We start from the raw sequence: 14,215 nt of genomic DNA, 5'->3' as shown, positions 1-14,215 counted from the left end.
TTCTCCATCCATTCATTCCTTCATCCCTCCATCCATCTGCCCATCATCCCTCCATCCAGCCATCGCTCTACCCTTCCGTTCCTCTATCTCTTCATTCACCATCCATTCATTCCTCCATCCCTCCATCCGTCTATCATACCTCCATCCAGCCATCGCTCCACCCCTCCATTCCTGTATCTCTTCATTCTCCATCCATTCATTCCTCCATCCCTCCATCCATCTGCCCATCATCCCTCCATCCAGCCATCGCTCCATCCATCACTCCATCCAGTCACCATCCCATCTTTCATTAGGCAACATTTGCTGGGAGCCTTCTTTGTTCTCGTAAAGAATACATAGTCTTTCCTGTCAAGGTATCACGTTTCACCGGGGAGAATGGGACAGTTAAGTAGAGAATTACTGTATAGCATCGGGGATTAGAATAGTAACCTCCATTTATTGAAAGGCTACCACATGCCAGGCATTTTATCCACATTATCTAATTTAACCTCTGGACAAATCTTCCAAATAGGTTTTATTTTCCTCCTCTCACAAATGAGTAAGGTGAGGCTCAGAGAGGTTAAGTCATTTGCCCGAGATCACACAGCTAGGAGGTGAGAGAATTACATTCATATCCAGGCAGTCTAATGCCTGAGCCTGTTCTGGGAACTGATCCAGTATCCCAAAGCTATTGGAAGGAAGCAGAGAGGGAGCATGGCTAACCAAAGCGTGTTGGCAGGACCAGCCAGGGTGACGATGGTGGTAGAGACAAGACTGGCCGGAGTAGGAGGCTTCCTGGAGGTGATCTCTGAAGTCAGTCTTGAGGGATGAGTGGGAGTTAGTAAAATATCAGCGCAGTAATTTCATTGTATGAATTGATTTGGCGTAAAATTATATATTTGGTCAATTTAAATTGTAGCTGCTTAGAAATGGTCAATTTATCGGCTATAAAGTATAACATAAAATCAGAACCTCCTTCCTCTTGCTCAGACAGGTACCAGTGCCTGCTCTGGAATTTTCTAATCAGATGTGCATGTGTGTCATTCCCTTGTGTTGTTGGCGGTCTGTATAGCTTGCAGGGAAGCAGGGGCAGACCCTCCAGTGTTTACAGAAAGTGTATACCTGGAAGCATAACACCGGGGGACATTCCCTTTGTTTAATTTCATCTGCGGATGAAACCCTCACCCCTTACTTGTTCCACAAGTGCTGAGAAAGGCCTGCCCCAGCTCTGGCCACTGTGCCCCGACCGTACCAGCCACCGACCTCACTCTGTTTGTAGCGGCGGGTTCAGTTAGGACCCTCACTCTACAGGTGAAGAGATCGGGGACCTGCAAGGTCCTTCCCTGGGGCCATGTGCTGGCAGAGCCAGTATTTGACCCCTTATCCGGGGGTCCTTTGTCTTCTGTCTCCCGACTGCAGTTCCTTACATTCAGTTCTTGCCACCAGTTTGCTCGCCCCCCAAGATCTCAAACTAACGGTGGTCCTGACCGTTGCTGCTTCTTACAGACACATGGGTGTACGTCATTGGATCCCCTGCACTGGGGGCTGGCAAACTTGTTCCAGAATGGGCCAGGGAGTAGATGTTCTTGGCTTTGTGGGCCCAGTGGCCTCTGTCGTAACGTCCACTCTACTGCCTTAATGTGGGAGCAGCCGGGGGACAAGACATAAGCCAGGGGGTGTGGCAACTTAAATTAGGGCCATGAAAGTGTGACTTTCCTGGGCTACAAAACCTTCTTTTTATTTTTTTCCAACTATTTAAAAATGTGAAATCTGTTCTTGGCTCACAAGTTGTACAAAAAACGGGTGGTGGGTTGGATTTGATTTACAGATCCAGTTGGCCACCCCCTGCCCTATACCAGCCCTTATTCCCATCTCATAGATGAGAAGACTGAGGCTCAGATCCTCCCAGGCCCTCTGAATCCAACTTTGGTGGGGGGGTTCCCTGAAGTTGATGCCACACCCCATCATGGTGTGACTTGGGCACGTTCTCAGCCTGAGCTGACCCCCTGGGCTTCTTGGACCTGCCCATCTTTTGCTCCAAGTTGCTTTGAGAGGGAAACGTCTGTACTTGGAGGGAAGAGAGATTTTACATCCTTGGGTGTTGGCCAGCATGCCCTGGAACCACCACCCCAGGCTCTGGTGCTCAGCACCTTCTCCTCCCCCAGGTGATTCCCAGGTAGCCTCTGGGCCTGCCTGGTTTGGCCAAACGGCCTGCCAGTGATGGGGCTGCCTGGCTCCTGTTCTAGCATCTGAGCTCACCCAGCTGCCTCTTGGAGAGGATGGGGGGCCCGAGGGGCTACACGGCCTGGATTCTGTCCTTGCTGGCCCATGTACTAGTGATCTGGGGCAAGCTCCTTCACCCCTCTGTGCCTTAGTTTGCTCATAGGACACTGAAGGGCTTCGCCCAATGCCTGGTACAATTTGTGTGAGTGCCTGAGACCAGCGAGGTTGCTCAGAGTCTGGAGCATCAGGGAATACCAGCTCAGCAGCCTCCGCCTCCTCCTTGCCTACCTGGGAATCCCAGCCATCCCCACAGGTCCCTTCACACCCTTGACGCCCCCCTCTGGAAGGACACACTTCACAGTGGACAGATCTTGGGCTCTGGAGCCCACCCCTGCTTGCCGGCTGTGTGCCTTGGATGAGTGCCTTCACCTCTGTGAGCCTTGGCCCCCAGGGATGGGAATACCTCGCTCACCTCTTGGGCACGGGGGGATTGAAGGGGATGACACATGCTGGTGGCCGCCTGGAGTCCCTGCCATTCGCTGGCAGCTGCTCCTCACTCAGCGGGCCCAGAAATCGCTCTCGTCCACAGACTGCCCATTTCTGAGCACCCCCAAGCCTGTGAGGCTGCCCTGGCGGGCCAGCCTGAGCAGAGGATGTGGGAGCGGAACATGTAGAAACTCCCTTCCGGTACTCTCTAGAAGCAGGCAACGGTTGCCAAAGACCGTTTGCATACTTTTCCAATTGCACAAGAACCCGGCGCACGCCGCTCAGGCCCTCGGCTGCCGCTAAAGCGCAGTCAGTGAGGTTCTTCCAGTAAAGGGGTGACCTTTCTGTAGACCGCTTGGGGTTCAGCCTGGGTCACTTACTGGGAGGAGACCCAGCCGGGCAAGCAGGCCCAGGTAGGAATGAAAAACGTGCCGCCGCCATGCGAGAATCTTTCCTCTGCTGCTCTGCTCTTCTGCGCAAGTTTGCGCAGAGCCTCTGGTCTGTCGAGCGCTGTGGTGGAGGAGACCAGTAATGCTCCTTTATGTGGACCATCTGCTGCAGGGCTCCCTCAGGCCAGCCTGGGTCCAGGATCGCAGATCTCTAGAACTCCTGACGCAGGGGAGCCCTTGTTTGCCCCACCCTGGCTCTGAGGTAGGCCCCAGGTAGACTTACCGAGGCCAGACTTCCCTGGCTCCTGAGTCCCTGTTGTCCCTGCATTTCTCAGACCCAAGCCTTGGACGCTGGTGGCGTCTAAATGCAGTCTAAACTCCCCATGTAGCAGTTGAATCCCCGAAAGTGTTTACTTACACCTGGCTTCCATGCCACTTGCGATGGGGTGCTCATTACCACCCAGACAGCCTTTTCCTTCTTTGGACAGCTTTGGCTTCATGTTGTGCCCCAATCTGACCCACAGCAAGGCAGCTGGAGAAAAATTCTCTCGAATTGAGATGTCAGAACACCAAACTGGACCCCCTGGGAGGTAGTGAACCCTCCCCCTTAAGCCCCCTCCCCTCTCCTTGGAGGTATAGAAAGTCAAAGCTGAGTTCTCCCTGGCAAGGATGATCGAATGTGATTATTTCCAGAAAAGGCAGAGGGGACCTCCTTATGGACAGGGGATATTCACAAGGCTTAGGACTGCCTTTTATCCTTGGAGGAAGAGGAAGGGGTGAAGCCTACCCCTCAGCCCTCCTTCCCTCTGCTCTGTGGCCTGCTCCCCCTGTCCCCTCCCGCATAGGGCCTGTGGGAACAGGACTGGGCCCTATGCCTGATTCCCTGCCCCCAAGCCCAGCTGTCCCATGCAGCTGTCCTGGCCCCAGCTGCCCGGCACTGGTCCTGTCACCCCTGAGGGCCTGAGAGCTGGTTGCTGTCATTCCTGGATTGTATGGCTTTGGGGAGGGGGTGAAGGCAGCAAGCTTCCCTCTTCCTCCCCTGAGTCCTGCCCTGGCTTGGGGTCCATCAGTGTGGAGAGACACACCAGTGCGCTCCAGCATGGTTTGCTCTGTTTCAAAAGCATAAGTGTATCACCCAGAATGACAGTGAAAAATTGGCAACAGCCGTGTGTCTAATCATAGAGTATTGATTACATGCGTTGTGATATATCTGTATCTGGGACTTTAACCCTAGGATCCTTGGGGGCTCCTGAATGGGCTTAAAGGGGCCTCTGAACCCCCAGAAATTATATGTAAAATGCTGCCTATACATGAATTTTCTGGAGGAATCCGACCCTCCAAAATATAAAATGATCTACAGTATGGAATCCCATGCAACATGTCAAGTTATGTTGTAGAGCATTTTACCAGCATACACAGAGAGTATATTGTCGAATGAAAAAAAGCAGGTTACAAATCACTCTATATAGTAAGAGCCCAGTTTTGTTTAAAACCATCTGTGAAACACACATGCTGCAAGTTTAGCTACTAAAATGATGACAGTTTTTATCTCTGGGGTGAGAGAAAAAATTTTTTTAATTAGTGTTGTTCTGTTGAATGTTCTATTCGTTCAATGCTCGACAATGCATACTTGTTCCTTTGTGAGGCGATGGTGAAGGGAGCACTCGGTCCCTTTTCTGAGAGGCTAGAACTCTCTGTCTCCCCCAGCAGCCCCCTGGCCCCAGGGCTGCAGATCTGTGCCACAAGCCACTGTCTCACCTCTGGGGCTCCAGCAGTCACCTGCTAACGTCCTGGCCACCTGACTTTGACCAGCATCCATCTGGGTATTTCCAAAGCCCGTGAGGGTCTTATGTCATTTCCCTCCAGGCCCTGCCCGGTCGAGGGGCCAGTCCAGACTCCAGCTGCCAAACATCAAACAACCGAGATGGCCTGTAGGCCTACACTTCCTAGTTGTGTGGCTTTGGGCCAGTCATCTAACCTCTCTGGGCCTCAGGGTGCCATAAAATGGGACCTCGTGTTAGTACCTCCCACGGGATTGCTGTGAGGATGTGCTGGGATGATTTGGGGCCAGCAGGTCACTGACTGCCTGTCAGCTTTGTTCCCCTTTCCTCTTGGCCTTGACCTACCTGCCTTCTCTCTTTCTGCCAGGGAGCTCCAGGACCGGCAGGATGGGGTCAGCCTGTATCAAAGTCACCAAATACTTTCTCTTCCTCTTCAACTTGCTCTTCTTTGTAAGTATGACCAGCACCAGCCGACCGCCTCCCACGGAGACTCTTCCCTGGGGCAGCGCAGCTGAGACCCTCCAGAGACTCCAGGCCATGGATGGGGTTGGGGGGCAGTCAGTGGGGGCTGAGGATGGACCATTGGGAATGGAACCGTGTGGGGCCAGCCAGGAGATTGCCTGCATTCCAGCTGGTTCTGTGGCGGAGCACTGATGCCTCTCCCAGCTGTCCCCTCTCCTGGGGCACTGAGGTCCGGGCCAGTCAGGGTTGGAGGTGGGCATGGGTGGGGAAGAGCCCCCAGGTGTCCCCTAACTCATCAGCAGGGAGTTCTCTGAAATCTTTCTTGCCATCTGCTGGCCCTCTGCCCTCCTGTGCCCCCTCTGAAGGTCTTGCTGTTACAGCTGCCACCCCCACCCACACCCTCACTGTGGGGATGTACCCACACCCCCCAGAGGGTGTGCAAGAGAGGCAGGCTTGGGGCCAGAGTGGGGACACGGTCCCCCTTCTCCAGACCCACCCTGGCAGGCCCCACCTTGCATCCTTGAGCCATGGGGCTGCCCAGATGTAAGCTCGGTGCACATCTGGAGCTGGTTTTCCTGGGGCCTCAATTTTCCTCTCAGGCCTGGCACTGACTGACTCCTCTTGCTTCGAGTTGCCAGGATGATGGTGTGTGTGTGTGTGTGTGTGCCTGCGTGTGTGTGGTTGTGTATGTGAGAGAGAGAGTGTGTGTATGAGTGTGTGTGTGTGATGGGGCAGGGGGGAGAGTGTGATGCATGTGTGAGTGTGCATGTATGTGAATGTATGTGTGTGCATTAGTGTGTGTTATGGGGCAAGGGGAGAATGTGATGTGTGTATGAGTGTGTGAATGTGTGTATGCATGAGTGTGTGATGGGACAGGAGGAGAGTGTTATGTGTGTGTGAGTGTGCATGTGTGTGCATGAATGTGTGATGGGGCAGGGGGAGTGTGTGCATGAGTGTGTGTATGTGTAAGTATGTGAGCATGCACGTGTGTGCATGAGTGTGATGGGGCAGGGGGAACGTGTGATGTGTGTGTGAGTGTGCATGTGTATGAATGTGTATGTGTGCATGAGTGTGTGTGTGATGGGGCAGGGGGAGCGTGTGTGCATGTGTGAGTGTGTCCGTGTGTATATGTGTGCGTGTGTGATGGGGCAGGGGGAGCGTGTGCATGTGTGAGTGTGTCCATGTGTATATGTGTGTGTGTGATGGGGCAGGGGGAGCGTGTGTGAGTGTGCCCGTGTGTGTATATGTGCGTGTGTGATGGGGCAGGGGGAGCGTGTGCATGTGTGAGTGTGTCCGTGTGTATATGTGTGTGTGATGGGGCAGGGGGAGCGTGTGTGCATGTGTGAGTGTGCCCGTGTGTATATGTGTGCGTGTGTGATGGGGCAGGGGGAGCGTGTGTGAGTGTATCCGTGTGTGTATATGTGCGTGTGTGATGGGGCAGGGGGAGCGTGTGTGCATGTGTGAGTGTGCCCGTGTGTATATGTGCATGTGTGATGGGGCAGGGGGAGCGTGTGTGCATGTGTGAGTGTGCCCGTGTGTATATGTGTGCGTGTGTGTGGGGCAGGGGGAGCGTGTGCATGTGTGAGTGTGTCCGTGTGTATATGTGTGTGTGTGTGATGGGGCAGGGGGAGCGTGTGCATGTGTGAGTGTGCCTGTGTGTATATGTGTGCGTGTGTGATGGGGCAGGGGGAGTGTGTGTGAGTGTGCCCATGTGTATATGTGCGTGTGTGATGGGGCAGGGGGAGCGTGTGTGAGTGTGCCCGTGTGTGTATATGTGCATGTGTGATGGGGCAGGGGGAGAGGCCTTCCTGGGTGCAGGGAGCTGCTTGGGGCTCTGTCTCCTCTGTGTTGCTGGTTCACCCTCTACTGTTCAAAAATCAGGCTGAAAAATAGGATGTTTATTATGATCCAGTTTTATTAAAAAGCACACACATACATGAGTATTTTTGAGAGGAGAAGAAAATGCCTCTGAATGTTCATTTCGGGATTCCTGAGAATTTGGATTTTATTCTTTATGCTTTTCTGCATTTTCCAAATTTTCTACAACGGACACGGATTACTGGGGAAAAGACGTTTTACATTACAAGTTACACAGGATCGTAGACAGTTTGGGAAATAATCATTCTAGATTCCCCCTCTTAACTGTACCCCGACACACAGATACAAGCGTGTTCCCGGCACACGCACACACGTGCGTGCGGACCGCTGGGTTGCCGCCTGCCCTGCCGTTGTCCACCCTGGCTCTAGCCCCGGCCCCCTCCTCAAGGACAGTGCTGAGGCCTTGCTGTGGCTCTCCACGTCCTCCACGGATGGCAGCTAGGTCTGGAAGCTACCCGGGGCAGGGCCTGGGCACCTGGGCTTCCCCAGCTAGACAGGTCCCTCCTGGCTGGACCAGGGCTCTGGAAAACAGTTGGCCACACAGCCGGAGCCCTGCCTTCCCTGGCAAGTGCTTGGCTCCTGTGCCTCAGCCTGGCTTCCAGGGCCAGCTGGCTGGGACTGGGGAACAGGAGGGTCGCAGTGCTGTGCTTCTATCCCTGGGGACCCTAGGGATTGGAGAGAGGGGTGTGGGCGACAGCCTGGGAGGTGAGGGGGCTTGCAGTCTAGCAGCCCAGACAGCCCGCTCACCCCATGCAGCGGGAGGGAGGGGGTGGAGACTTCGTGAAGAAAAGAAACAGGGTTGATGGTTTTGGCCAAGCCGTCCCTTCTCTTCCAGCTCCTTGCCTGCCCTGTGGAGCCAGAGACTGGAAAAGCTTGTCTCTGGCCAGAGCTTTGGGGGCTGGCGGGAGTCCGGTGTTAACCCCCTGTGTGCTGGGGCAGAGATGGCCCAGCAGATGTGGGGAGGGGTGGGCAGGGAGAGGGGGAGCTTTTTATCACAGGAGGGTGAGGGGAAAGGAGAGACTTCCAGGGACAGTGAACATTGGTTCGTCCACTCATTCACTCATCACCCATTCATCAAGTGGGTATTGACACGTCTGTGTATGCAGACCCTGGCTGTGGATGCCAGGCAGACACTCACCAGCAGGAGAGCCGTGGTTTCTGCACTGGGGGCTCTGTTCTGGGGGGTGGTGGGCTCCAGTCAAGTACTATTCAAATGGATGATAAAAAGGCAGCTGTGCAGGGTGCTGGGCGTGAAGGTTACAGTCCCCAGGAGAGCAGATAATAAGGCAGCTGACCTTGTGGGGATGATCAGCAGAAGCTCCCTGGAGTTAGATGAGGTGGGTGGGGAGAGGAGTTCTGGGAGAAGCAGCAAAGTCCAGTGTGGGGAGTGGGGCAGAGTGTGGGGCTGTGGGGTGCCGGCCGTCCAGGAAGGATCCTGCTCTCTGTTTTATGCGCATTGGGATGCGGTTATACGATCAGACTTGTGGTTTGGAAAGTTCGCTCTGGCAGCCGTGTGTGCTCGCATATGCACACACGTACACGTGTACATCCTTGCCTGCACCCCCTCCTGGCCCCAAGCTCCCCAGAAAATTGCCTCGTCAGCTTTTCTGAGGTTCACAGAAACCCAGGAGCTGCTGATGCTGTGCTGTTCTGGGGGAAGGACGCTGGTGTGAGGGTCCCGGCTCCTGGCTGAGCCTTGTCGGGAGATTCTAGTGGAACTGGGTGGGTGGTTCGTGGTGGTGGTGGTGGTGGGGGGTGCCCCATGGTTCCAGTCTTGGTTCACCAAGAAAGAGGAGGCCACAGTGCCTCCCCCGTTCTGGCTGGCCGCCTGGCTGGGCCTCTTCCTGGCTGGCGCACAGCCTCGGGGCTGGTCCAGCCACTCCAGATGGCAGTCTTTGGACATGAGACCCGCAGAGGCACTCCTGGGCTGGTGCCGGGGACTTCCTTCGTGGGTGCTTAGAGGCGAGCTGAGGAGGTTAGCTGGGCGGTCCTGGATTTCAATTTCCTTGGGGTTGTGTTTGCCCAGAAGGAATTTTCTGCCCTGCCCTATGAGGGCAGGAGGTGAGCAGGTCAGGGGCTCCGCCACATGGCTCTAAGGTGCGCAGGAGCAGACCATGGGCCCAATGCCTGGCCGTTGGCCAGCTGTGCCGTGAGCTACGGGCTCGGGTGGGCAGGGCCTCAGGAATCTTTGGGAACCAAACTCCCAGGTTCTATAAAGTCCCCCTTCCTTCCGGCAAGCTGTGTCGTTCTGAGGCACCCCTACCCAAGGGTAGACCCTTCCCCTCAACAGAGCCTCAGTAGCCTCCCTGTCCCAAGAAACTGGCTTTCCAGGTGAAGACCCAGGATGGGTCCCAAGTATCCTGTAGCTAGTGTGAGCCACTATCTGGCCTGGAGTAATAGTCAGATCTGGCTTCGAGCCCCTGAAGGATGGAATGGGTGACCTTCAGCGAGGTCGGGGCCTCTGTGTCCCCATCTGTAACATGAGGACAATAACAGGGCCCACTGGCAAGGAGGGAGGAGGGGACAGGTGGCCTGCTGGGAGACACTGGGGAAGAATGTAGGGTCATCAGCAGCTGCTGTTGTCTTTAAGGGGGCCCAGACTAGGGTAGGGTGAGTGAGGTCCTCGCTTGGGAATAAGAAACAGCATTGCCATGTGCCCTATCAGGGCTCTGCTCCTTTTTAAAAGGAAAAAATCACAATACTGATCCTGCCTTTATTTAAAAGTTTGATATTTTGCTCAACATGGATTTTTAAAATTAATTTTGGTTTTTAAAAAATCGTTGCTGTAAATTCTTATTTATCTTGGTTACTGAGTTTTTTCATGTCCCCTTAATTTTTATGCCCAAGGCAAGCGCCCCGTTCGCCTTACTCTGGGCCCAGTAGAGCAAGGTAGATTGAGCCCCTTGGGTGGGGTGCTCACCCACGCTGAAGGCTTTATCAGCAGCTGCTTGCCTTGCAGAGTAGGGGATGATGGCTGAGGTGGGAACCCAGGGCCCATGATAGAGGTGGGTGTGACATGCTAGGACTCTTGAGGTGGCTTATTCCTCAGGTGGGCTCAGGCCAGGCCCCAGGTGAGGGCCAGTGTTGTGGGATGTGGATCTTGGCTGGGTTCCATTTGGGGAGATGGGCTCAGGCTAGGGGCCTTGCAGATGACGGGAGGGGGAAAGAAGCAGGGAATCCCTGGGCCTACCCCAGCCACTTGCCCCACATCTGCCTTTCTGTTCCTGCCTTTCCAGTGGGTTCCTGAGCTCATTCATTTCCTGAGCACTCAACCCTTGTGCTATAGGCCCCTCAGGCATATGGAGCTTCGTGCAACCCAGCCCTTGCCCTCACAGGGAGCTCGCGGTCCAGCCAGAGACACACAGCACATTAAAGCCCGTGGGAATGGCTATTAAGGAGGGTCCAAGGGTGGTTGCCACCTTAGTCTGCCTGGGGGAGTCAGGAGGGCTCCCGTGGAAGGTGGCCTCTGAGCCGAGCTCTGAAGGGCAAGAGGGCTTTGATGTTCACGTCCATGCAGGATTTTCCCCAGCACTTGTTTGGGATGTCCCCAGCCACTGAGCTGGGCTAGAGTGGAGGCGATGAGCATGGGAGAGGGCTAGGAGGTAAAGTCGGAGGGTACCCCTGGAAGGAGGCTGCACCCCTCAAAGCTAATAGGCTTGGTTTGACCACATGTGGGCATGGGGTAGGGGAGGTGGGAGGCAGAAAGGACTCCCCACACATGGCCCTGATATCAGGACTTGGGGTGTGGGGCCTGAGGATGGAGGTTGTGCACGCCTCCCCCAGGTTCTCCTGGCCTGGCTGCAGGGGCAGCTGGGCAGGGCCCCCTCAGGCCCCCATTGACTGTGCCTTCTCTTTCCAGATCCTAGGCGCGGTGATCCTGGGTTTCGGGGTGTGGATCCTGGCCGACAAGAGCAGTTTCATCTCTGTGCTACGTAAGGGTCCCTCCAATCTCCCTGCCCGACTGGCTCTGGAGTGGTGGGGCCAGGGCAATGGGCAGGGCTGCTCCACAAGAACTTGAACCTCACAGCGGGTCACTTTTCAGCTGCCCTCAGGGCCTCACCCGGGTCCTGTGCTGACCGCTCTGCCCCGGGCCCCCTCTGCAGGGGTTTTCGGGAAGAATTTTCTCTCCCTCCCCACACAAAGCTGCTGTTGTCTGGAGAACACTGGGGGTTGAAGGAGGCTTGCTCTCCCAGCCCGGCCCCTTTCCCTCAGCCCTGACCTCGAGAAAGCCTCTTACAGTCTCTGTCCCTCCATTTGCGAGCTCAGCAAGATGTGGGCCCCAGTCCGGCCCCGGTCAGTTCAGAGAAACGTTGGAAAGGGTGGGAAAGAGGTCGTCAGGAGCCGATGACGTGCTCACCATGTGCCCAGTGCTGGCTAGATTCGTCGGGCCTCTGGACTGCAGAGGAAGACACCGGGCGCAGCATCCATGGTCTGTGCTCGTTCTGAGGCAGGCACAGGGCCGAGCATTTTGCACATGAAAATTGCCTTAATCCCTCAATAGCCCTGTGAGGTAGGAACTGTTCTAGTCCTGCCTTACAGGTGAGGAAATGAGGCCCAGAGAAGTGATGTCCCTGGCTCACGTTCACAGAGCTTCCAGTAATGGGTGGGAGACTTGAACCCCCAGAGCTTTGGTCCTAAGTGCTGCCTGTGGTAGGGTGAACCACAGCATGCAAGCCCCTTCTCTCACCCTTGAAGCAGGAGGAAAGAAGCCCAAGGCACTCCTGCACAGATGATGAGAGCCTTTCCAGGTCTACGCCCGGCCTCCTCCAGGAAGCCTGCCAGGCTTGCTGCACTGATCTCATGGATGCCCTGAGGTGGAAGGGAGGCACAGCTGAGGGCCCCAAGTAGCACAGTGATGCCACTCCCCTCAGTGAGTGCATCCTTGGCTCATTTCCCTCCCAGCTGCTGCTGAAGCAGCAGGTTTGGACTCAGGCCCATGGCAGCTGCTTGATTTGAATAAAGCGGAACCAGGCTAGGATGGGTGATGGAGAGGCCACACCTGTCACTGTGGCCCCAGCGGGCTAGGCCTCCCCTCAGACTTGAAAGGAAGCAAGGATGATCCACCCTCCAGCCACATCCGATGCAGCCTGGAGCTGTTAGCCCTGCCTCCTGCTGGGGTGGAGGGCTGCAGAATGTTCTCCCATTCTGGGGCTAGGGTCTGCATTTCCCACCCCAGCGGGATGCCCATGCTCCCCAGGCCTTTCCAACATGGGACACATCCGCCTCTGCCCTGATTAGGCCCAGGCTCCCTGCTTCCTGGCCGTGGGCCACACCCAGCAGGTACTGCGCCAGGGGGCAAAGTCTCAAGGCCCAGCTCACCCCCTGTATCTCTATCCTCTGCACCTTGCCCCAGGCCCCAGGAACCTCTTACTGCTCCTCCCGCCTCCTCCCTGTTCAGTTCGCAGACTCTCCCGGAGCTGCCAGAATGCAGAGGTCCCCTAGATGCACCCAGAATGTTTTCACAAATACAAGGGCCCCAGGCCCACCCCAAGGGGATCTGACTCCATTGGTGTGTGGGCAGGGGCCTGGAGCATTGTGGTTTTTAAAAAGCTCCCCAGGTGATTCCCAGGCAGCCAGGGTTCAGAAGCACTGATCTAGCAGAGGAAAAAGACTTGCTAAGAATCACACAGCAAGTGAGGGTCAGGGCTGGGACCCAGGGCTCCTGACCTACTACGTACATTCCAGGCCGGTGTGACACAGCTCTCCCCTCACCTAACTGAGTCCACACTGTGAGTCCACGGGGCGAGGTGTTGCTGTGCCCATTTCACAGTGGAGGAAACCAAAGCACAGGAAGGGGAGTTAACTTGTCCCAGGAAACACAGCCAGGAGGGGGAGCTGGGATGTGAACAGAGGGCATGGCTCCTGAGCCCCCATACCCTGAGCCCCTGTACTGTGGGATTTCACACTCACCATGCAGTCCTGCCTTAACCAGAGCAAGCAAGTGCCGTGGTCAGGAGCACAGACTCCGGAGCCGGGCTGCCATGGTTCGAATCCTGGCTCTGCTGCCTCCTAGCTGGGTGATCATGGGCAAGTAACTTCACTTCTCTGTGCCTCTTCATCTAGAAAATGGGGATAATAATAGAATATATCTCATGAGGTTGTTGTGAGAAATGAAATGAGTTAATATAGGAAAAGCGTTTAGAACAGCTCCTAGTAACTAGTCAACCCTACAGAAGTGATTAAGTTGGTAATAACACCTTGAAGTAGGATTTAGTTCCATTTCACAGAGAAGGAAATAGAGGCCAGAGGATGGCTTGCCCAGGCTCAGAGCTCGTTCGCAGCAGAGCTGGGATGAGAACCCCTTTCTTGTTGCCTTTGGTCCCTTTCATTTGGGGCCACTTCCACCTCGCTGGTACCTGCCAGGCCCGGCAGGACCCAGATGTTTCTGCCGTGCACAGTGGAGGGCCAGCCCAGAATGTCCACTTGTCCCCTTCCTAAGTCAGGTTGCTCAGATTGGGGCCAGCCTGAGACCCTGGGTGCGGTCAGGGACTGGTGTCCACTAGACGTTCTGAGAAGCTGAGACCTCGCAGCCGGGCTGGCCTCCTGGGGGAGAAGCTGAGTTGGGGGTTCTTAGCCCTGGGTCTTGCCTGCTGGGCCCCCAGGTGGCCTCTTAGCCTGCCTGGGCTTCAGGGCTCTTAGGGACAAATCAGGATGTAAATCCACCCTCATGGGCCTGTTGTGGAAATGAAGCAGATGATTCGGATAAAGGGCCTTGTTCTGGCTGGCACGCAGTGGATTCCAGACTGTGCCAAATTTCTTTTCTCTGGGAGTCGTCCCTGGCCTCAAACCGAGGAAGCTTCGAAAGAGTGGCATTGGATGGCTTCTTCCTGACTATACTGATTGCTGAGAGCAGGGTGCTGAGGGCCTAGAATGAAAATGGGGGCTCAGTGCCAGAGCCCCCCCACTCACCCCAGCAGGTTCCCACCATGCCCGCCCAGCCTGCCTGGGGGCTCCTATGAGGAGCTGGGTGGAGGCAGCCCTGCCCTGGTACCCTGAGAGCAGGGTGGGCTGGCCAGG

General features: G+C 55.5%; 1 protein-coding gene across 2 annotated transcripts in view; it reads left to right on the top strand.

The window, feature by feature from the left end:
* CD82 (CD82 molecule) overlaps positions 1-14,215 on the top strand; it is a 51,141-nt gene that overhangs the window by 20,512 nt on the left and 16,414 nt on the right. For both annotated transcript variants that reach the window (XM_045893858.3, XM_045893859.3), the window contains 2 exons: positions 5,226-5,308; positions 11,058-11,130. In XM_045893858.3, the coding sequence (XP_045749814.1) occupies positions 5,246-5,308; positions 11,058-11,130 (136 nt within the window). In that variant the 5' untranslated portion in view covers positions 5,226-5,245. The remainder of the gene's footprint in view (positions 1-5,225; positions 5,309-11,057; positions 11,131-14,215) is intronic.

This window comes from Mirounga angustirostris, unplaced genomic scaffold (assembly GCF_029215605.1).
Source record: "Mirounga angustirostris isolate CCGP_5_RB_7025 unplaced genomic scaffold, mMirAng1.0.hap1 SCAF_13, whole genome shotgun sequence".
NCBI lineage: Eukaryota > Metazoa > Chordata > Mammalia > Carnivora > Phocidae > Mirounga > Mirounga angustirostris.
Note: the sequence above shows the minus strand (reverse complement) of the source record. Positions and strands in the feature narration are given on the sequence as shown.